Source organism: Salarias fasciatus, chromosome 20 (assembly GCF_902148845.1).
Source record: "Salarias fasciatus chromosome 20, fSalaFa1.1, whole genome shotgun sequence".
NCBI classification, from domain to species: Eukaryota; Metazoa; Chordata; class Actinopteri; order Blenniiformes; family Blenniidae; genus Salarias; species Salarias fasciatus.
In genome coordinates, this window is record NC_043764.1 from 31,637,376 (window position 1) to 31,661,763 (window position 24,388).

The window sequence follows — 24,388 nt, forward strand, 5'->3', positions numbered from 1 at the left end:
ACAAAAAGAATCAACCGTGAAGGAAAGGAAGGAAGGAGAAGTGGAGAATCCTCAGAGAGACTCCTGGCTCTCCATCACGGCTTTCTGCAGGTGAACCTCGTCTCATTTACATTCAGTGAGATTCAAAGCTGAACAGACATTTTTAACCCTACTTGATGTTGTTGTACACACTGTCACATTATTCTGCCTTTGTTTAAATCAAATATTTGTGAGACAAGATGGTGAATTTTCTTCTTCTACACATTATCTGACCTTAGGTTGATCAGGCAGATGAATCTCATCAGTAGAGGACAACATGCAGTTTAATCAGTGCAGAACAGAGGCTTTAAAGGCTGCTGCAGCGTACAGCTGTGCACCGTGTTCAGGCGGCCTCCACCTCTTCTGCATCTTCATGTGGCAGAAAACCGACTCCATCAGGATTCTGTTACCTCCGATACTCCTAACCTGTCTGTACATCCTGGACAGCATCATTAATGAAGTAAATCTGGAGCCAGTCATTTGGCTGCAGTCATATACTATACACACACACACATATACAACATGACAGCTGTCAGTAATCACAGATGAAACGCAGTCTTGCACCCTGATCTCCAGCTCTCCTCCAGGAGCTCAACAGAGAAGTGATGGAGAGGCTGCAGGACTCAGATGGTTTCAGGTTTCCAGCTGATCCCTGCACCACCCCTGTTTCTGGACTTCAGTCTGATTTGTCGCCTGCAGCCGCAGCTGAGTCCGTCTGATCGAGTCTCGTCCTGAAATGAGCTGAATCTTGACTTTACTGACGGAAAGACCGAGAGACGTGAAGTTAGTGGAGGATCTCCTCCTACCTGCTGTGGCTCTGCTCTCCGTCCTTCTTCTTTGTTGGATGAGCTGAGGCTGTGGTGTGGTGCTGCCTCCTGCTGCCCTCTGCTGCCTCCTGCTGGCAGCTGCGCGTCACTGCAGCTCCTCGGAGCCTCACTGCAGCCAGAGGACAATCGTCTTTATCATCTTCATCTTCATCTTCATCTTCATCTTCATCTTCTTCAGCTTTCACCAAATCCACTCACAGCCTTCCTCTTCAGGCAGAAGCTTTCTTTAACACTTTATGTGACTTTCTTAATAACTCATCCGCTCAAATAGAGCCTGCCAGCACATCACACCGTGAGGCAGATTCTTGAATCAACACACACACACACACACACACACACACACACACACACACACACACACCCTCGCGTGTGAAGCAGAAGGTTGAAGCCAAAAATGAATGAATGAATCTGTGAACACGGTGCCAGTTTTACCAAACTCATAAAGTTGTTCACTCAGGATTAAAAAAAACAAAAACAAAACTAACAAAAAAACAAAAACAAAAACAAAAAAAACCTGGGACTTTAGAGGCTCTGTAACATCCTGCTGGTCAGAACATCTTATTTAATTTCTCATACCAGCAGTCCATGTGCTCAGTCTAAAATTAAGACTGTTGATGTGTTTTGTGTTTCTATAGAAAAGAACAGGAGCAGAGTTTGTCAATGAGTTATTGCTCAATATTGGAGTGCCAGGGAAGCTCTTGTTTTTCATTTGTTTCTTTGTTTGTACTGTGAGAATCAATTTTTTTCATTTCTCCAGTGCATTTCAGCCAGTCCCACCCAGGCTGCTAAAGCACTGCGGCAGGAACCGGGAGGATATGATGCTTTTAGACGAAAGCTTTCAACAGGTTCACTGTCTTGGCTCTACCAACAGCTGGCCAGAGGTTCCTGGTCCTCTGAGGAGGAAGCAGGAGTGAAACAATGTCATCCAGTTAGACTATCTTTGCTTTGATGAAATTCTACTTTAGTAACTAAATGTCTACTCTAACTAAAGTGAAAAAAGTCTTTCATTTAAATTTTAGTTTGAGTAAAATGCACAGCTTGATGGAAGTCACTCCTCCTTAAACAAAAAAGGATCAGTCATAAATCCAAACCAATACTTGTGTTTCATCAACTTTTAGTCCACAAAATAATCAAGGCCTTTCAGGAGCTAGAAGGTGCAAACATTGTTCAGATCATCTTGAAACATTTCAAAGAACATCTTAAATCCATTTTAAGTAGCCAACAATGACTCCTGTTTCTGAGCTCTAGTCAGTGTCTCATATGCCACTACAACAGCAAAGTCAGTGTTTCTCACTTTACCTGTCAGATGCTGGGTTGATTATCTGATTGGTGTATTTTCTGTCACAGAGAATAGTCAACACGGGTTCTTCAGAATGTTTTACAGTGTCAAAAGTTATTAAAAAATGTTGTAAATTCGGTGAATTCAGTGAATAGTATTTGTGTGAAGACTTCGTTCATTCATTTTCAACACAGAGTATTTTACAAACAGCATTAACAGTGATGTATTCGGTTTTATGTTGTAAGTCAAGTGTGATCTCGTTTTGTCTCGGGGGCTCTCGCGATAGTAGCCACAGCCGTCAGCGTGGTCACGTGTGTACACAGGAAGTAGCTTTCCCTGCCGTGTCCTCTGCTTTCTGTGGCGGAATGTCCGGTTATTGTAGTAAAACAGTGAGTAACGGGAGAGACGGACTGACGGCGGCCCTGTCGGTTCATGTCGGTGTCTGAAAAACCACCCGGTGAGTGAAGAGAGCCGTCCTACCGGGTGACATGCTAACAGTTAGCCACCTGTTCGTGCTCGTGGTGCTCAGTGAACCCGAAGCGAGCTTCTGATTTCAGCACCATGGACAGCGACTTCACACAGCGTGGCCCCCTCACAGAGCGTCATGTCGCCGTGAAAACAGCGTTCCCTCTGCTGTTTGCCATTTCATTCAGGCACAACATGTGGTGTTTCCCTCCTCTGGCCCCTTGCTGATGGTGTTTCCCCTCACCAGGTGTGATCATGTAAGAGTAATCCTCCGTGCAGCACTGACTGGACTGTGGGGCTGCTGTACAGCCTGATTACTGAGCGCTGGAAGCAGCTGTTTAGCTTTGATACATACATACGTATGAGTGAACATGGGTCTGTGCTGAGGCTGTCTTTCCAACAGTGCCATTCATTCTAACCTTGTCTTATGGAATCCTTCATGAGGTCGTTAGAGCACTTCTAACTCTTGTTGTTCTGTTTCAGGGATGCTGTGTGATTCATAATCACGTCACAGACTTCTCTCTCCGTTTTCACCCTCAGACCTCCAACAGCAGCAGGTTGGTGATGGAGAGGATGTTTTTTCTGAGCAGCAGCTCTGGAAGCCACAAGAAGACCAGTCTGAACCAGGAGGAACCAGAACCTCAACAGGTTAAAGAGGAAGAACCAGAACCTCAACAGGTTAAAGAGGAAGAACCAGAACCAGAACCTCAACAGGTTAAAGAGGAAGAACCAGAACCAGAACCTCAACAGGTTAAAGAGGAAGAAACAGAACCTCAACAAGTTAAAGAAGAAAAGGAGGAAGTGGAACATATTGAGGGGAACCAGAACCTCAGCAGAATAACGATGGTGAGGAGACCAGTGATAAAAGTGGACAGAGTAACTCAGATCCAGAGGACGAAGCGGCTGGTCTGGACGATCCCGCCACTCCGGTGAGACACAGACGTAAAAGATGCCGTAACAGTTCAGGAAACGCTGACCGTATAGTTTACGATGCATCTGAGACTGATGAGGGAAGGTACTATTGTGACATCTGTCATAAACATTTGAGTTACAGTAGTAGTTTCAAAACACACATGAGAATTCACACAGGCGAGAAGCCGTATCCTTGTGACACCTGTGGGAAACGGTTCAAAGACAACAGCAGTATGACGAAGCACAAGCGGGTCCACACAGGCGAGAAGCTGTATTCCTGCACGACGTGTGGGAAACCGTTCAGTGACGGCAGCGTTCTGTCTCGACACGCGCAGATTCACACAGACGAGAAGCCACACTCTTGTAAGACGTGCGGCAAAAAGTTCAGTCAGCGGGGCGATTTGACGGCCCACATGCGGCTTCACTCGGGCCAGATGCAGAATTCCTGTGAAAAGTGTGGGAAGTGTTTCAGCCGCAGCGGCAACTTGACGGTCCACATGAGGAGTCACACAGGCGAGAAGCCGTTTTCCTGCTCGCTGTGTGGGAAAGGGTTCTTTCGGGGTAGCCATTTGACCGTCCACATGAGGGTACACTCGGGTGAGAAGCCGTATTCCTGTAAGGCGTGTGGGAAATGTTTCAGTCGCAAAGGTGTCTTGACTATCCACCTGAGGTCTCACACAGGTGAGAAGCCGTATCCGTGTGAGCTGTGTGGGAAGAGTTTCTGCCGCAGTGCTTATCTGGCCATCCACACGAAGAGAACACACCGGTGAGTACCACCTGGGACCGGGCCGCCACATTCACTCGCTTCAGGTTATTCCAACTGTGGGTGGAGGAAGCTGAGTTTTCTCAGAACCGTCATGGAGGTTGAAGAACAACAACAACAACAAAAAAGCTACACAGAAATCCTGTTCATCCATTCATAAAACTGTAAATTAAGATGGACCAAAAACACAAAGCCTACCTCTTTTAGTCCTTCTCCATCAAGGTTTTCGTCTATTTTTAAAATCATCAATAAAATCTTATCTGTGTTTCTCAATGTCCGTTTGGTTTGTTGCTTCAACGGGAGGAAGAGTCGACATGGAAGGATCAGCCTTCAGCCACCACGAGCTCCTTCTCCCTGTGGGAACGTTTGTGACACCTGCTTAAAACCCAAAAGAGGAGGATCTGAGGCCCTGTTTTCACACACACACACACACACGCACACACACACACACACACCGTATTGCCAAAGTATCTGCTCAGTTTTCCAAATCATTGACTTCAGTTGTTCGAGGTTCTTCCATGGCCACATGGCCGATACTATGAAGCTTCACTTTCTGTAATGGAGGTAACCTCAGTTAACCCTGGATACCAGCATATAGAGAAGGAATCTCGAATGTACCCTGCTGAAGCTGAGTGGAGGCTGAAGAAAATCCTTCCAGGTGGGACTATGCTTCATGAGCTTTATGCACCTCCTCAGCTAAGTGCAGCTCCTTTATTTCCTGGGAAAACAGACTCATCCAGGTGTGTCTGGCTTCACCACCGACTATGATGGTAGAGGGGGAACAGAGGATGCTATACACCTCCATGAAACCTCGTCACATCGAGAACAACAGGACAGTTACTTCAGGCTTTTTCACATTGGTTTCGGTGTTTAATACCGCCATCCCAGCCTCCCTCACTCCATCAGGGACCACCCAGTGGGTGGTCTATCTCTTTGACTATGTGTGGGTGCCATCCACTGTCGTGGATTTTTATTTAAAAAGTATCCTAGGCCAGTCACGGTGCAAAAAAACCCACAAACATATTTCCGGGAAAATCTCAAAATCTTCAAGTATATCCACTCTTGGTTCTTGAAGTCTTCAATCGTAGTTCTCCTCGGAACAATCAGGCAGAGTCAAAGTCAGAATGCAAAAAGAGGACTTTATTTCCAAAATCCCCGGCAGTCAGGCAGACCAAAAAGAACCGACGCCCCGATCGCTCTCCGCTCCATCTATTTATACTATTTTTTGGGAGTTCGTTGCATCTCAATTGACTCTTCGTCAAGACACAATTGCTCTAAACCATTCGTTGCTTCTCAATTGACCCCCCCCCCCCCCCCCCCCCCCCCCCCCCCACCCCCCCCCAACCCCCTACAAAGGTCAATGCCCGTTACCCCTTGGGAGGCCCTATCTGCCTCCATCAAGTCTCCATCAAGTCTCCATCCATCCTTCCCAAATGCCAGGTGTTGTGCAACAACTCACATAGTGTCACATTCCTTGTCCAATGAGCCTCATTTGCACAAGAGGAAGACAGAGAGGCAAACGACCTGTAGTCTTAGCTTTAGAAAGAACAGACTGTCCAGATGCCAAGAGGCTGCTATAAAAATGAAAAATGGCAGGCAGGCAAACCTGAAAGAATACATTGTTTTTTCCACACATGAGTACACACACTACCAAAAACATGCATAATATGAATAATACTAAATAACATGAGATAATGAATACTAGATAAACATAATATGAAGAATACAATATAATTATTCAACACCACACATAGTCAAAGCAGGGCCACACCTGTCCTTAGCACCAGTTCTCCACAGGGAAGTGAGTCCGTCACATCTGCACCCTCATCCACCCAAACAACTCCATCGTCGAGCTGTGGACAACACAGCTGAGGTGGGACTCGTCCCTCGTCCTGGGGGGGAGATGGCTTTATGTGCTGTTTTAACTCTTTGGCTCTATTATAGACCTAGTGGCACCACTAAAATCCAGCCATGTCTGCAGAAAGCAGTCATCTCCCTGGTTAAATGACAACATCCCGAGCACGAAACGATTGTGTTGCAAAAAACTGAGCGCCTCTGGAAATCCAGGAAGCCCGAGGTTCACAGACTACATCTCAGGGATTTAATGTCCTCCTTAAATAAAACCATTAAGGAGGCAAGATCCAAATACTTTGCTGCACTGATAGCATCAAATAAGAAAAATCCCAAAGTGTTATTTGACAGCAACAGGCCGATATCTAAACTCCCCATTTTATCCGAAATGTTAGAAAAGGTGGTGGAGAAACAGCTCACATCGCACAACCTCTTCAACACGTCAGACTTTCGTAAACACCGCTCTACAGAGACTGCTCTACTGAAGGTGTCCAGCGACCTCCTGACGTCTGCCGACTCGGGGAGATGCACAGTGCTGGTCCCGGTGGACCTGTCCTCAAGGTAAGTTTATTTTGAAAATAACCGCAATAGCGTTTCCAGCGAAAATTCGCTCGCCGCTCGAGTTGAAATAATTTAACTTTTCAAGCGAATTCGCTTGGTGACGTGCTAGGACAGCCTATCAGCATGGAGGTCGTCACAACGCAGGACAAGCAGGGCTCCGACCACGCAAAGCAGTTGTTGCCGCACTTTTTGAGAGAGTCCAAAGATGGAGGAGAGGCTGATTGTTGCCGTGACTGCTCACTCGCCTCCGGAGAGCAGCGTGCATCCAGAAGTGATGCCGGCGCCTCGCCCGCAGCCGAAGCTGACTTCTCCACGCCAAATACAGAGCAGCAGTGGTGGTAGTCGGAGCCATGTTGGACAGTGAAATGATTGGCCGGCTTGGAGTGACGTGATGCTGTGGCGAGTGTTTTTCGCATATTGGTACCAGCGATAAAATTCGAGCGTCTAGTGCAGCATGATTTCATTTGTTGCATGAATGAATTCACATTCACCGCTTGGTGGAAACACTGCGTAAAGCAACACCTCGACCTTTGACCCGGTTGACCACCAGATCCTGATAAACAGTCTGCAGGACCTGATTGGACTGTCAGGTCCAGAGCTCCAGTGGTTCTCCTCATATCTGGCTGGTAGGAGCTTCAGTGTGTCAGCCAACCACATTGTGCCAACCTGCAGTGTGGTGTGCCTCAGGGCTCAGTTCTGGAACCCCTCCTGTTCTTACTGCCTCTGCTTCCTCTGGGTCAGATAACTGCTCGTCTTCCAGTATGTCCAAAACTCAGCCGCCAGGCTGTTGACCAGCATGAACAGGTGGCTCCACATCACACCTGTGTTAAAATCTCTCCACTGGCTCCCTGCTGTGTTCCCTGTTCAGTTTAAAATCCTGGTGCTGGCCTTTCGAGCCCTACATGGCCAGGCTCCCATGTACGTCACAGAGTTAATCAAGCCTTACAGCGAGGCTTAAAGTCTGAGGTCCTCTGAGCAGAACCTGCTGAGAGTCTCCTGGATTCGCTTTAAAACTAGGGGTGACCACAGGTTCATATCTACTGCACCTCGCCTTTGGAACGAACTTCCTCTGGACCTGCTCCCTGGACTCAGTGGATGCTTTCAAAAAACATTGAAAAACATACGTGTTAAAAAGCATTCTAGACCTACTGACACAGAGTTGTCTTGGCTGTACTATGTACTGTCTATATGATTTCTTATCCGTCTGATCCTGTACTGTGCAATGCTTATACGATCTCTTATCTTATGTGTTATGCTCTGCTTATATGATCTTTTATCTTTAAATCTCTGATCTTTATATGATTCCCTGCCACTGTGAAGCACTTTGTAATGGCTGATCTGTAAAAAGTAAACAAATGAATTTTACTTTACTTCACTTAGATGAGTCTGCGTACAGGGAAAAGGAGGATATCATCGTGCAGCGATCACAACCTGGTCTTCAACGCCTCAAAAACACAAGAAGTATTACCACCTTCAAAAGGAACAGGTCTGAGTGGTGAGGGTCTCCAGCTTCTTGTTCCTGGACCTGTTACTGAGGGATGACCGAAAACCAACTTCACAGCTCTGATCAGTCACGGCCTGAGCTATGGACGTTTTGGATGGATGTTTTACTTTTCATATACAGCAGAGTCCAAGTTTTGGATAGAACTTTGTTTTCATAAACTACTTATTGTCCTCATTAACAGCAATAAAATCACATTTTATTTCTCTTGTTTAATCAGATTTTTCATAGACATAATATATTGGATATTATGTCTGTATATCATGTTCATATCGATGATTATGTCTGTAAGATATTTTTTCTCTCTGACTGGCCCTCTGTAGTCTCGTGATATGTTCTGCTCGGCTCACCTTGCGGTTATGTCGGCCCCAGTTCGGTTAATGTCGGCACCAATCGGCACACTTTTGGGTGACGTCATCTCACGTTCGGGTGATGTCGGGTTGCCCTTTGTGCAACGTTGTCTCGCCATTCGGATGATGTCGGCTACCTGAGTGTGATGTCGGCTTCGGCTAAAATCGGTTCACCATTCGGCTGATATCGGCTCACCTTTCGGTGAATGTCGGGTCACTGCTTCGGGGGATGTCGGCTCACGTTCGGGTGATGTCGCTTAACTATTCGGTTGAAGTCGGCTCACGTTCGGCTGATGTCGTCTCAAGTTCGGCTGATGTCGGCTCACGTTCGGCTGATGTCGGCTCGAGTTCGGCTGATGTCGGCTCGAGTTCGGCTGATGTCGGCTCACGTTCGGCTGATGTCGGCTCGAGTTCGGCTGATGTCGGCTCACGTTCGGCTGATGTCGTCTCAAGTTCGGCTGATGTCGGCTCACGTTGTGCTGATGTCGGCTCGCGTTCGGCTGATGTCGGCTCACGTTCGGCTAATCTCGCCCCACGTTCGGCTAATGTCGGCTCACGTTCGGCTGATGTCGGCTCCATGGCTTTTCTTTTGTGGAAGGCCTTTGTGCGGTAAAACATAAAGTACCGGCAGGAGCAGCTCTGCGTCGGATCGCCGGCATCCTGGTGGATGTGCATCGGACTCTGAGCAATGCTGAACTCGATGGTGAGTAGTCAGACTCATCGCATGCGTGCTTGGCAAAACATTTAATTAGTCTGGTACCTTTCCAACCAAAAGAGCCATTTTTGTCCGTGAAACGCAGCACAACACGGCTTATAAGCCTTTATATCTGCTTCTGTTTTATAGCCAATGAGTCGTTTATGCACCGGGCACATCCGAGTTATAACCCGCAGAGATTACACGGATGTATCAGTTGTTTCAGCATTCCCATCAGCCACAGCAGCAGTTAGCATGTTAGCAGAGAGTAGTTCACCTGTCACCGCGGTTTGTTACATAACTTTAATACCGCCTGGTTAACTTACAGAGGGAAGCTCTACATTATTTACCTGCAGAAAAAGGCAAACGGGTGTTTTAAGGTGACCAATATTGAAACGTTTTCATGATTTAGATTTCACATTTGCCATCTCAAACTATGAAACAAAAGTTAGAAAAATTATCTGCTGTCAAAAATGTTGTTTTTTATTGTCTTTTTATTGTCATTTCTGTAATTTTCATACAGCCCAGTAAAACATGAAGACCTGCAAATAGTCCATTTTTCTTGGTGTGAGTGTCAAGTATAAATACAAGAAAAAAATTAAAACTTTCACAATGAAATCTGCATTTTGGTAAATGGTAAATTTTGAGGGAGTCTTATGTTAATAACCTGATTTTTTTTTTAAATAAAGTGTGAAGCACAGTGTTTTTAACCTGGGATGACACCTTATTCATCGGTGTAATAAACAAACATTTTAATTAAGATGAGTCTGAACAGGAGAGTGTGGTAAACCTGGTCAGCTTGTCTCTCTGAGTGAATCCACAGGCTCCAGCTGAATGTTGTGTAGCCGTTATATACACACGCTTCACAGAAACACACCCACAACAAGTATCCTAGTGTAAAAACCACTCAGAGTCTTCTGTTCCCAGTGTTCTGTGTTCACACTAACCCAGCTTCCAGAGGGCCGTCACTGTTTTGATATGCTGTTCAGGACTGTTAGATCAACCAACCTCTTCTTGTTTTTGTTTTTCCATTTTTATTAGTTTTGTTGTGCGATCCTGTGTGTTAAACTCCAGTGTAGAGACATTGCACGAGTAGAATATCGGCCCCAGTCCTCTGCTGTGTGTGTGTGTCTGTGTGTGTGTGTGCGTTCTTGTATTTCTATCCTTGTCGGGGCCAAATGTCCCCACAAGGATAGCAAAACGTGGAACGACGTGCCTTGTGGGGACCTTTTTCCAGTCCTAAGTAGGAGAAACAGTGTTTTCTTGACCATGTTGTTGTTACTGAAAAAAGTAAAAGTGCAAAAACATTTCTTTAGGGTTAGGCTTTGTTGTGGTGTGGGTTAGGGTTAGGGTAAGGGTCAGGGTTAGGGGCTAGACATGAATGGGAGTCAATGGACGGTCCCCACAAGGATAGAAATACAAGACTGTGTGTGTGTGTGTGTGTGTGTGTGTGTGTGTGTGTGTGTGTGTGTGTGTGTGTGTGTGTGTGTCAGCCTGGTCAGGACCTGGAGAGGCTGCTTGATTGTCATTTCTTTTCTTTTCCACTCCATCATGTAAAATTGCTCTCGTCAAAACATTTCCGTTACTCTTGTCGGTGATGTGAATAGCGCCCCTCTAGTGGTGAGCGGTGGAGCTGCAGGCGCGTTCTGCTGTTAGCAGACCTGTGGCTCCATTTTAGACACTCAATTCAAATGAAATTGTGTTTTAAGTTCGATACCGAGAAGTGTAAAAATGACCTATTGGGTGGCCGTTAGATGAACACAGGCCTTTAAAACTGTCAGGAATTGTTCAATATTTTTGTATTTTTGTTTGCTTTCGTTGAAAGCCTGAAACTAGGAGCACTCAGGTTTTTTTTTTTACAGTCTTTAACCCATCATGGCCCATTTCAGCTCAGAACTCCGGCCGTCTTGCTCCATTTTCTACCGCGTGCGGCTGTGTTTTAGTTGTAAAAGTACGTTTTTAGCGTCTTCCTCTACTTCCCCACGTGTTGGCTGCTTTCCTGCCTTCTCCTTCTGTTGCCTTGCGGGTTGTCAGCAGGGGACGCTCTGGACGAGCGGTCAGTCCGTCACACTGCTGAACGTTCCGGTGTGTTTGTGGGTCGTACCTGGAGAGAACATGCAGACTCAATGCAGGAAAAAACCCTCGAGCACAGACTGGATTGAACTTTAAAGCTAGGGTAGACGATGTTGTTCAAAAGCACTTCTTGTCATACTGAGTGAAATGCTCCCTGCCCCCTGGGGGAAGTCAATACATTATGTGGACGGAAAAAAGTGTGGAAAAAATCTGACCACTGTAGCGGCCACAGGACAGTAAAAACTCCGACCAATCGTAAGGCGCGGACCGCTCTTAAGAAACCAATCAAATCCCTTCGCCGTTCTGCCAGCCCCCTGCGCGTTCATTTCAATGGCGTGCACTGGTCCTGGTTCAGAGCGGCCGCTCTTGGCGCTCGCAGCTCGCGTGAAAAATAGAAGGAAGCGGAGCGGCGCGCTGCGCTCCTATGCGCGTTGTGTGCGGCAGTCAGAAAGGTTAATAACATTGGAGGCGATCACAAACTGTGCGCGCAGCGCTTCCGCATCCAGGGCGTTCGCTCCCAACGGGAGCTCCTCCAATGGGGTGGGAGCTGGGCGGAGCCTTGGGAGATGCTACATTCATGCTACATGCTAGTTTTCCAAGATTGCTGACCCGAGCTTTAACCTTTAGTCAGTAATGAAACGGTGGTGGAGACGCATTCTTCATCTGTTTAAATTATTCACTCATTTTTTAAGTACTACTTTTTTCCAACTGCATGTATTCCTGCGAGGACCACACGTTTTCCCGCAGTCAGACTGAAATCTGCGTAACGTTGAAAAGAAAGGGATTCATGAGCTAAAGACAAGGAGACGCAGCAGCAACAGAACAGCTGAGATAGCAGACAGCTCTTTTAACGGTGAGCTAATCCTTATGTAGGGGCTCAGTTACATCGTGGGCACTGTGGATACAGGCTAATGCTAATGCTAATGCCATCAGGAGGACAGCCAATGAAGAGTACATGCTAATGCTAGCAGCAGCACAGGAGGAGCAGTGAGGAACTGAAAAACTTGTATGGAGGACGTCCTCCTGGAACATTAGTTGTTGTAATAAACCTTGGAGAGCGTTGTCGCGCTGGCTCCTGCTGCGACGTCGTTCCCTCTCGCTCTTCATGTCAGTCTGTGGTTTATCATGTCAGTTGATCTGTGCTTCTTCAGATTTATCACCAAGAGGCATCGTCACGCCAAACACCCTGACCTGCCCTCGGTAAACCGGTGCTTCTGACGGTCGGTGCTGATTTGAGGTTGACGCTCGTGGCGGACATGTTTGATTCCCCCCGTGTGACCGAACCCTGCTGGCGGTTCTCATCACACCATGTTAGGAGTGTGTCCCACAGTCACAATAGAAAGCTGTCTCTTGTCTGTGTCCCTCCAGACCTCCAGCACAACAACACAACAGGAAATCTGGAAGCACGAGAGGAACTCCAGTCTGGACCCTTAGATTAGAGGAACTCAAGCTTCAGAGATGACAGAGGAACCCCGCTGGTCTCAGATAAAGGAGGAACTGGAGGAAGCAGAAATGATTCGAATCAAAGAGGAGCAGGAGGAGCTGGAGCTCTTACCCACCGAAGGAGAACAGGATGGACTCCGGATCGTACAGATCAAAGAGGAACCGGAGGAACCGGATTTCACGCTAAAATCAGAGGATCTGCACGTTAAAGAGGAACAGTTTCAAGAAGAACCGCCACAGATAAAAGAGGAACCAGAAGAATCAGCAGGGATAAAAGAGGAGGAGGAGGACAGAGAGCAGCTGGTTCTGAAGCAGGAGACGGACATCGTCCTGGTAACTGTGTCTGAAGACGGGGATCCCAGTGAACCAGAACCAGAACCAGAACCAGAACCAGAACCAGGCACCCAGCAGGCCTGCTCCAGTCTCGACCCCAAAGGAACCTGTAAAAAATCAAGATCCACTGCAGACAGAGAGCTGACAGCAGACAGGAAGTACAGGACCCGATGGGAGAAATGGCCGCCGGCGGGGAGCAGCTGTGACCCTGACACAGGTCAGGGGTCGTACTCCTGCCAGACCTGTGGCAAGCATTTCCGTCACAGCGGGCATCTGAACACCCACATGAGAATCCACACGGGGGAGAAGCCGTACTCCTGCGAGACTTGCCGTAAACAGTTCAGCGACCGGAGCGTTCTGATGCGGCACATGAGGATCCACACGGGCGAGAAGCCGTACTCCTGCGACGCCTGCGGGAAACATTTCAGCCACAGCGGTCATCTGACGACGCACCGCAGGATCCACACCGGGGAGAAGCCGTACGCCTGTGAAACCTGCGGCAAGCAGTTCAGCCACAGCAGTCACCTGACCATCCACATGCGGGTTCACACCGGCGAGAAGCCGTACTCCTGCGAGACCTGCAGCAAGCATTTCAGCAACAGCAGCGGGCTGGCCAAGCACATGAGGACCCACACGGGCGAGAGGCCGTACACGTGCGACACATGCGGGAAGGATTTCAGTCACAGCGGCCATCTGACCACCCACATGAGGTTCCACACCAGCGAGAAGCCGTACTCCTGCCAGACCTGCGGGAAGCATTTCACCGACAGCAGTGGTCTGACCAGGCACACGAGGACTCACACGGGCGAGAAGCCGTACTCCTGCGAGGTGTGTGGGAGGAGCTTCAGCCAGAACTGCGTGCTGATCACCCACCGGAGGACCCACACCGAGCAGAAGCTGCACTCCTGTGAGGTCTGTGGCCAGAGCTTCAGCCAGGTCCACATCCTCATCAGCCACATGCGCTTCCACACCTGCCAGCGGCAGCATCCCTGCCCGACCTGCGGCAAGCGCTTCTGCGACCGCAGCGCTCTGACCCGCCACATGAGGATCCACACCGACAAGAAGCCGTACTCCTGCCACGTCTGCGGCAAGAGTTACCGCCAGAGCGGCAACCTCATCATTCACATGAGGATCCACACGGGGGAGAAGCCGTACTCCTGCGACGTGTGCGGGAAGAGCTTCAGCTGCAGCGGATACCTGAGCGCCCACATGAGGACCCACTCGGCTGACAGGCCGCCGCCGCCCAGCGGCTCTGAGCTCGGCATCGCCTTCACGCCGGTGCTGGAGTGAAGACCAGTCCGGCCGCCTTCTCCGGTGTTTATGAAGTGGCAGGACCAGGCTGAACTGGGCAGGACCGGGCAGAACCGGGCAGGACTAGGAAGGACCGGGCAGGACCGGGCAGGACCGGGCAGAACCGGGCAGGACCGGGCAGGACCGGGCAGGACCGGGCAGGACCGGGCAGGACCAGGCAGGACCGGGCGGGACCGGGCTGAAAAAGGCAGAACGGACCTTTGATCCTGAAAGCTGCCGCAGTGGAGGATAACGCTCCTCATCCTTGATCTCTTTGGATTTTAACATCATGGATGAACTTTACTTTGAATGTTTGGGATTGTATTAATCTTATCACTCTTGTTTTTACTGGAGCTCTTTTTGTTTAAGAAGAGTTGATATTTATATGCACACACTGTTGATGTGTTTTATGTTTCTCTCTTGCCTGGTTGTCCAGGATGTTTTACCTTCGGGTGTGGCCTGCAGGGCGGAACACATGATTGAAACCTGGAGCTTTCATTCGGACTGCAGCTTCGCTGACCTGCTGCTCTGAACCACAGAACAGAGCTAGAGGTGCAGCAATATGAACACTTTGACACTTATGGCCGATAACCGATATTTACTGATATCAATATTGGTACAAAAACAAGTCTCTGTGATGACTTTGTAGACTAAAACCATGTCAATGCTGAATATAAAAAGATCAGTTTCTTTATTTTCCAAAACTTCAAATATAAAACAAATGTAATTAAATAACAGTTTCAGACTAACTTTAAAACTTGTGTGATGTTACTCCATGAAAGTTCAGTTTAAGCTGAAAAGTTTTTAATCCTAAATCACAAATCAAAATATCTTGACAAGGTTTTATGACTTCATTCAGTGTCATATCAGAACATGTCCTGACGACGTTCTCACTGATCAAACTTACTGACTGATGTTTTGAGGAAGAAACCAGAAAAAGCACTGGTGTGACAGTTTTTCTTTTGCAAAGGTCAAACCACTTCAGCTCATGTCAGCTCACATCTATAAAACTGATCAACCGTTGCTGAAGTACAGCCTGTCTTCTCACTTTCACCAACTTATAGCAGCTGTAACCCGACACAACGGGAACTGGATGAAGTTATTATTGGCTGTTCATGTCAGCCCAGCTGTACTTATCGGACCGATACTAATACGTTTCAATTAAAAAGTCGGACTGAGGTTGGCTGACCAGACGCTCCTCGATCCGTCTGGAAAACCAGAGGAGACGGAGCTTCAGCAGTCGTGGCTCCACTCTGTGGAACAGTTAGCCCCTCTTGGTGCGGTCTGCAGACGGCCTCTCGACTGAACACCCACCGGTTCACCAGTTCACCTGTTCACCAGTTCACCTGTTCACCAGTTCACCTGTTCACCAGTTCACCTGTTCACACGTTCACCTGTTCACACGTTCACCAGTTCACCCTGGCCCTCAGCTGAGCGGAGCCTCCACAGGATCCTGCATTTTTTCTTTTCTTTTACATTGTGTTACTCCTCTGATCCGTTTCACTGTTTTTTCTCGTATGCAAAATATATATATGTTATTTTTTTGTACTGTGAAGCACTTTGTCTGGCAATCAACCTTTTTACATGTGCTATCTAAATAAAATCGACATTGACTGAAAATGGCTGATTCCGAAATCAACACCATAATGTTGTGCATCTCTACACTGTATTAAAGGAACAGTGGGATTCATGGAATGTGTGTTTAAGCTCATCGTGGAGTCCCGCCTGGTTCTGTGTACGAACCAAACTCTTCACTGTAGACTCACTTCCTGTGGGGAATATCTGGATGTACAGCCTCTGTCAAACAAAAACTTGACAGAGCTTCAGTTTTGGAAATGTTTACTTTTAGCTGACCTGTGGTGGAGCCGGTTTGTTTTCTGCTCTTATTTTCTCCTTTTCTTGTCCCCTGGCGCTGGGTTTGCAACAGTCATGAACTAAGGAGCTTTTCTGTCCTGCAGAATTAAAGTGTGGTTCTGCCGAGAAGTGTCTTTAAATATAGCTCCTCTTTTGTGCTTGATAGTTTTCTTGACACTTATTAAACACTGAGTGGCTGAGTCACTGGACAGACGGGCTTCAGAAGCTGCAGTGCGCCAGGCGCTGGTCAGGAGACGCTGTGATATACTCCACGGTTTACTTGGCGGGATATGAAATGTCTTTATGTAGGCTGACTCTTGTCACTTTGACCTGCAGAACAGCTGAATGAATACTGGAAAATGAACAATGTTCCAAATGAAAACCGTGTCAGGAATGTTTTGTGAGCTACCGAAGCTGCAGCTGCAGTTACTGGCTGCTCACCGGACGAGGCAGACGTCCTCCACCTCTGTTCTCCACCTCCGTGTCCGAGCTTTGACTGGATCCTTAATGTCTCTCTGTATTTGAGCGAGCTGTGAAGGACTCATGCTGCGACCGGTGCTCCATATTCACTGGAATAAGCTGCAGTGGGCCGCAGGCTGTGAGTGCAGGGTGTTTTTTAGCGTGGTGATTTGTTGTTCTTCATCAGGGAGAGGGAACAGTTCCTCTGGTTCTGTGTTCAGAAACTGCAGCTGTCCAGACACCGATGCGATACTCGCAGTGCCAGCCTTCAGTTCTGATAGTCTGACGTCAGGTTGAACGTGAAAAACAGTCAAAAGTAACGGTGACAGAGAGGAATCAGCCCAGGCAGGATCTGTCCAACACTGTACGCTCGATGTGGGCCTTATTAAATAAACACTGTCTTAATGTCTGGCTGATGAAGCTGGCCACGCTTTAATTCCGTTTTCAAACGTCTTACAGGGAACATATCTGTCCAGAAACAGGAACCACAGACCTGGACAACTGGATCACCGCACACAAACTTACCAATGAAACACAAAGTACGATAAAAGGCAAAAATAAGTTAGTGAGCAATGAACAATGTACACAATGTAGTGTTTAATACAAAACACACAATTACACATAGTTTTATGAGAATAAGCTAACAGCAGAGTCTGTCTCTTAATTAGACTCACAATAGACTTGAACATATATTTTCATTTATTAATCTCAGTCAGGCTAGGGCTGTGTGATTAATCGATTTTAAATGAAAGTCGGATTTATCATAGTCAAGACGATGTTAAAAGCTCTTAAAACTGATTTTCCTCTCGCATGCCTCTGGGCTGAGCGCCTCTCGGTAGTGATGGGTAAATGAGGCCTCGTGAACCACTGTCTTTATGTTCTGAAGCCACTAGATGTCGCTCTTTGTTTTACAAGAGGCTGAAGGACTGGCGATGGAGTGTGCTTTCAAATATTTCTTGAACAGACAGCACCATCTAGTGGCTTCAGAAAGTAAAGACAGTGTTCATGAGGCCTCGTCTGCCCGTCGCTACCTCCAGGCTGCTGTAGTTCCCCCCCCCCCCCCCCCCCCCCCCCCCCCAAGAAGCTGCTGCTCCCATGTTTGCTCAAGAAGACTGTAGATGTTGTCACGCTACTAAACCCGAGGAGGATTTCTTTCAGTTGGATTTCATTCACAATGTCAAAATTTGTTTGCTTTTTTCCTTAAAAAATAAAGATAAAATACTTGAAATTATTTATTTTATTGTTTTTAGTCGTTTTAACAAAAATCTAAATCAAGTTTCCAGAGAAAAAAAATCAGGGTTTTTTTTTTTTCTTTTTTTTTTTTTTGGGTCCAAAATCGTCCAGCCCTAAGTCAGGTTAGTCTCTCTGATTCCAAGGTAAAAGATTTTTTTTGCCTAATTTAAGTTTTCTTTTCTTTAATCTGTTTTCAGAAAATATTGAACAGATTTTTTTTTAACCGATTGTAAAGGGAAAGGGATGAGGATTAGCACCTCCAAATCCGAGGCCATGGTCCTCGACCGGAGGAAGGTGGCTTGCCCCCTCCAGGTTGGTGGAGAGACCCTAGCCCAAGTGGAGGAGTTCAAGTATCTTGGGGTCTTGTTCACGAGTGGGGGACGGATGGAGCGTGAGATTGACAGGCGGATCGGTGCAGCGGCTGCAGTGATGCGGTCGTTGTATCGGTCCGTCGTGGTGAAGAAGGAGCTGAGCCGAAAGGCGAAGCTCTCGATTTACCGATCAATCTACGTTCCCACCCTCACCTATGGTCATGAGCTTTGGGTCATGACCGAAAGGACAAGATCCCGGATACAAGCGGCCGAAATGAGCTTCCTCCGTAGGGTGGCTGGGCGCTCCCTTAGAGATAGGGTGAGGAGCTCAGTCACCAGGGAGGAGCTCGGAGTAGAGCCGCTACTCCTCCACATCGAGAGGAACCAGCTGAGGTGGCCCGGACATCTGTTTAGGATGCCTCCTGGACGCCTCCCTAGGGAGGTGTTCCGGGCATGTCCCACTGGGAGGAGACCCCGGGGAAGACCCAGGACACGCTGGAGAGACTATGTCTCTCGGCTGGCCTGGGAACGCCTCGGGATCCTCCCAGAGGAGCTGGAGGAAGTGTCTGGGGACAGGGAAGTCTGGGCATCCCTGCTGAGACTGCTGCCCCCGCGACCCGGCCCCGGATAAGCGGTAGAAAATGGATGGATGGATGGATGGATGGATGTAAAGGGAAAATGAGATGGATTTAGTTCAGATTAAAGTGCTTCTGCCTCAGGTAAATGTTTTCATGATGTCTCTAAATGTGTGTGGCAGTTACTCCGTCACCCGTACAGAACAGGAGCAGTGGTTTTCTTACACTTTCAATTTCTGTGACTTGTTGAGGATTTTTTGATGTTGAGGCCGGGATTTTGTATTATTTTTAGATCATTTCTTTGTTGTTACAGTGCTTCTTTGCATTAAATCTCATTCCATTAGAAAGATGGACTGTTGCTCTCCCACTTGGGGCACTGCTCCTCTCCATTGCACTGTAGAGAAGGAGTCGATCGATATTCGAACCTCGGATCCTGGAGGAACAATGCGTTGTTTTTTTTTTCCTGGTCACGGATCACTGGACCAGCTCTAGACCCTCCATAGGGGCTCGAGGGCTCGTGGGAGTTCGCCCGACCAGTCCACATGTGTTTTGTGGATTTGGAGGAGGCGTTCGACCGCGTCCCTCATGGTGCCTTGTGGGGGGTGCTTCGGGAGTACAGAGTCCGGGGCCCCTTGTTAAGGGCCGTCCGGTCTCTGTAGAACCAAAGCAGGAGTCTGGTTCACATGCCGGCAGTAATTCGGACCTGGTCTCAGTGCATGTTGGACTCTGGCAGGGCTGCCCTTTGTCACCAGCCCTAAGAAGAGTCAACACTGACTGGAAAGAAAATTTATATTTCTGTTGCACATCCCACAAATGCTCCTTCCTTACAGATATGGCAGGACTGACAAGGGAAATAATCTGTCTGCAGAAGATTTGATGAAGCTTTGTGTTCCTGTTGAAAGCCTTTGTTTTGTGTGTTTCTCCAGAACTCCCAGGCCAACATGTCCTTCAGGAAGAGGATGTTCTCACTGCCCAGCAGCTCTGGAGACAAGTCCAGTCTGGACCAGGAGGAGCCACAGTCTCCACAGATTAAAGAGGAACTGGTGGAACCACAGTCTCCCCACATGAAACAGGAGCAAGAGGAACTCGAGTGTCCACAGGTTAAAGTGGAACAGGAAGATCTGGACGCTCCTCAGACCGATGGGGTTCAGGAGGATCTGGAAGCTCCTGAGATTAAAGAGGAACGGTCAGAAACCCCGGACCTCAAAGAGGAAGCAGACCCTTGGCAGACTGCCGCCTACACGTGTGAGGAGACAAAGCCGGAGACTGAGATCTTCCTGGTGACGGTGACCGACGGGGAAAGTGACCACAGTGAAGCCGACGGCGAGCTCCTCCACCCAGACTCCTCCACTGGCGCTCCCGATTCAGGCTCCAGTAGAAACACAGAGATGACGCTGAGCGGCAGCTTCGACTTCACCCTGAATCACGGGCGTCTCAGCGTCTGTAACGCCGACACAGCTAAACCACTGAAGAACCGTCACAGGAGGATGGAGCCTGACCGAATCAACTCGGAGCAGAAGCCGGTCTCCTGTAAGATCTGTGAGAAACATTTCAGCCACAGCAGCAGCCTGACCAAGCACATGAGAATCCACACAGGCGAGAAGCCGTATTCCTGTGAGATCTGTGGGAAAGACTTCAGTGACTGCAGCAGTTTGGCCAAGCACGTCAGGATCCACACAGGTGAGAAGCCGTACACATGCGACACATGCGGGAAGACCTTCAGGCACAGCGACCGCCTGACGGCTCACATCCGGACTCACACGGGCCAGAGGCCGTACCGCTGCGAAACGTGCGGCAAGAGTTTCCGAGACATCGGAACTCTGACCCGACACATCAGAATCCACACAGGCGAGCGGCCGTATTCCTGCGAGATCTGTGGGAAAATGTTCCGGCAGAACGGAAACTTGACGGCACACATTAAAACGCACACGGGCCAGGGGCTGTATCCATGCGAGACGTGCGAGAAGAGCTTCTGTAACCGCAGCGCGCTGACCAGGCACCTGAGGATTCACACAGGCGAGAAGCTGTACCCGTGTGAGATCTGTGGGAAGAGCTTCTGCTACAGCAGCACTTTGACGCGGCACATGAGGATCCACACAGACGAGAGGCTGTTCTCCTGTGAGACGTGCGGCAAGAGCTTCAGCCAGAGCGGCCACCTGACGTCACACATGAGGATCCACGCAGGCGAGAAGCCGTACTCCTGCGTTCCGTGCGGGAAGAGTTTCAGTCAGAGCGGCCATCTGACCAGCCACATCCGGACTCACACGGGGGAGAAGCCGTACTCCTGTGAGACGTGCGGGAAGAGCTTCAGGAGCAGTGGCCATTTGAACGTCCATGTGAGGACTCACGCAGGTGAAGGCTAGTTTTCTTTTACAGTTTGACTTTTCTTCCTTGAGTTTTCCCACAGAGTGAAGCCTCCATCCTGCTGAAACAGCTCGGGATAATTTTGTTCATGTTGGTTCTGAATTCAGTGCTGCTGTTTTCATCTGAATGTGACATTCCTGACCTGAATATATCATCAATGGCCCTGTATGAATACATGGAAATAAACAGAAAATATATATGAGACTGTTTTGAAGGCTGTTTTACTTCCTAATGTTTACCTGTTTCTTACATCAAGATGGAAAATCCTGTAAAAACAGGGTGTTTGTGCCTCCAGCGGGACAGAGGGAGATGCTGGTGTGAGTGACGCACATCAGGCCTGGATGTTTGGTATAGTCCTGTTCACTTCAAGATGTCGCTCCATCGCAGTGTTCCACCTCTGCAGCTGTGTCCGGAGCGTCAAGACGACCATGAACGCATCGCAAAGAGGAACCTCAGAGTGACGGAACAGATTTGAATTTCTGAAGAGGACTTCCTTTTCTCCTCAACCATTTGGATTTAGTGCAGTCGCGATCCTACGTGCTGTTGAAGTGACTATACTGTGGAAATCTGAGTTTCAGATGATAGAATCAGTGTAAAGGAATAACAGCTGATCAGGAAGTAGTTTATTTCTTCTGTTATCAGCAGAGAGACACTGAATAATGATGCTAATGAAGTAGATTAAAACATTCCTGCTAAAACCAGTAGTTTTAATAGATACTACATGGATTTTTCACAGAGGCTGTGTGTTAACTCAAATTACAGACTGAAGAAGTTACTGCATATTTAATTTGTCCAAAAGAAACAATTAACTTGTTTTTGTTCCCAAAATATCAGTGATATTCAATTACATGATTTTTGTAATAAATGAGTTCTCAGTCATGTAAGTATCTTTATAGTTAGAGAAATTAGAGTTCCAAGAAAAACAGGATAATGCAAATGAATCGTCTTGTTTCAGTCCTGACGGGCCAGACTGAGAGCAGTTCAAAACCCCCTATGATTAGAAAAAGAACAAAGGTCGTTACGTCGCCCGGTATGGCGCAGCCGGGGCCCCACCCTGGAGCCAGGCCTGGGGTTGGGGCTCGTAAGCGAGCGCCTGGTGGCCGGGTCTTTGCCCACGGGGCCCGGCCGGGCTCAGCCCGAAGGGACGACGTGGGCCTGACCTCCGGTGGGCTCACCACCCACCGAGGGAACCGTAGGGGCCGGGTGCAATGTGGATTGGGTGGCAGCCGACGGCAGGGTGCCCGGCGACCCGATCCCCGGACACAGAGACTGGCTCTAGGGACATGGAATGTCACCTCGTTGGCGGGGAAGGAGCCTGAGCTTGTGAGGGAGGTTGAGAGGTACCGGCTAGATATAGTCGGGCTCACCTCCACACATAGCCTGGGCTCTGGAACCCAACCTCTCGAGAAGGGCTGGACTCTCCACTTCTCTGGCGTTGCCCGCGGTGAGAGGCGGCGGGCTGGTGTGGGTTTGCTTATAGCCCCACAGCTCAGCCGCCATGTGTTGGAGTTCACCCCAGTGAACGAGAGGGTTGCATCCCTGCGCCTTCGGGTCGGGGATAGGTGCCTCACTGTTGTCTCGGCTTACGGGCCGAACAGCAGTGCAGAGTACCCGGCCTTCTTGGAGTCCCTGGGAGGGGTGCTGGACAGTGCTCCGACTGGGGACTCCATTGTTCTACTGGGGGACTTCAACGCCCACGTGGGCAGCGACAGTGAGACCTGGAAGGGGGTGATTGGATCGCACGGCCTCCCCGATCTGAACCCGAGTGGTGTTCTGTTATTGGACTTCTGTGCTAGTCACAGTTTGTCCATAACGAACACCATGTTCGAGCACAGGGGTGTCCATAAGTGCACTTGGCACCAGGACACCCTAGGTCGGAGGTCGATGATCGACTTTATTGTCGTGTCATCTGACCTCCGGCCGCGTGTTTTGGACACTCGGGTGAAGAGAGGGGCAGAGCTGTCGACCGATCACCACCTGGTGGTGAGTTGGATTCGCTGGCGGAGGAGGAAGCCGGACAGACTTGGCAGACCCAAACGTGTTGTGAGGGTCTGCTGGGAACGTCTGGCGGAACCCTCTGTCAGCATGGCTTTCAAATCCCACCTCCGGGAGAGCTTCTCTCATGTCCCGAGGGAGGCTGGGGACATTGAGTCCGAGTGGACCATGTTCTCCACCTCCATTGTCGAAGCAGCTGCTCGGAGCTGTGGTCGTAAGGTCTCCGGTGCCTGTCGTGGCGGCAACCCCCGAACCCGGTGGTGGACACCGGAACTAAGGGCTGCCGTCAAGCTGAAGAAGGAGTCCTATCGAGCCTTGCTGGCTCATGGGACTCCCGAAGCAGCTGACGGGTACCGGCAGGCCAAGCGAACTGCAGCCCGAGCAGTTGTGGAGGCAAAAACTCGGGTCTGGGAGGAGTTCGGGGAGGCCATGGAGGAGGACTATCGGTCGGCCTCGAAGAAATTCTGGCAAACCGTCCGGCGCCTCAGGAGGGGAAAGCAGGTCTCCGCCAACACTGTTTACAGTGGAGGTGGGGAGCTGCTGACCTCAACTGGGGATATTGTTGGACGGTGGAAGGAATACTTTGAGGACCTCCTCAATCCCGTCGCCACGTCTTCCGTGGAGGAAGCAGAGGCTGAGGTCTCAGAGGTGGACTCGTCCATCACCCAAGCTGAAGTCACTGAGGTGGTTGGCAAGCTCCTCGGTGGCAAGGCACCGGGGGTGGACGAGATTCAGCCTGAGTACCTTAAGTCTCTGGATGTGCAGGGACTGTCTTGGTTGACACGTCTCTGCAACATCGCGTGGCGGTCGGGGACGGTGCCTCTGGACTGGCAGACCGGGGTGGTGGTCCCCCTGTTTAAAAAGGGGGACCGGAGGGTGTGCTCCAACTATAGGGGGATTACACTCCTCAGCCTCCCCGGGAAAGTCTATTCCAGGGTACTGGAGAGGAGGATCCGACCGATAGTCGAACATCGGATCCAGGAGGAACAATGCGGTTTTCGTCCTGGTCGTGGAACAGTGGACCAGCTCTATACCCTCCATAGGGTGCTCGAGGGTTCGTGGGAGTTTGCCCAACCAGTCCACATGTGTTTTGTGGATTTGGAGAAGGCATTCGACCGTGTCCCTCGTGGTGTCTTGTGGGGGGTGCTCCGGGAATACGGAGTCCGGGGCCCCTTGTTAAGGGCCGTCCGGTCTTTGTATGACCGGAGTAGGAGTCTGGTCCGCATTGCCGGCAGTA

The 24,388-nt window shown here is 49.1% G+C and overlaps 1 protein-coding gene across 1 annotated transcript; it reads left to right on the forward strand.

Moving 5' to 3' along the window:
- The first annotated feature begins 3,385 nt into the window (after window positions 1-3,385).
- LOC115407475 (zinc finger protein 91-like) lies at window positions 3,386-21,337 on the forward strand. Its single transcript, XM_030117821.1, has 4 exons — window positions 3,386-4,267; window positions 12,446-12,494; window positions 12,729-14,348; window positions 19,719-21,337. The coding sequence occupies exons 1-4, from the start codon at window positions 3,663-3,665 to the stop codon at window positions 21,153-21,155; spliced, it is 3,711 nt and encodes a 1,236-aa protein (XP_029973681.1). The 5' UTR covers window positions 3,386-3,662; the 3' UTR covers window positions 21,156-21,337.
- Window positions 21,338-24,388: the final 3,051 nt, after the last annotated feature.

Excerpts from the sequence above, each read along its gene's own strand:
- LOC115407475 (XM_030117821.1), top strand. The coding sequence starts at position 3,663 with ATGAGAATTCACACAGGCGAGAAGCCGTATCCTTGTGACACCTGTGGG. Across the intron at positions 4,268-12,445 it reads CACACGAAGAGAACACACCG|ATTTATCACCAAGAGGCATC; the intron begins GTGAGTACCACC and ends GTGCTTCTTCAG. Across the intron at positions 12,495-12,728 it reads AACACCCTGACCTGCCCTCG|ATTAGAGGAACTCAAGCTTC; the intron begins GTAAACCGGTGC and ends CTGGACCCTTAG.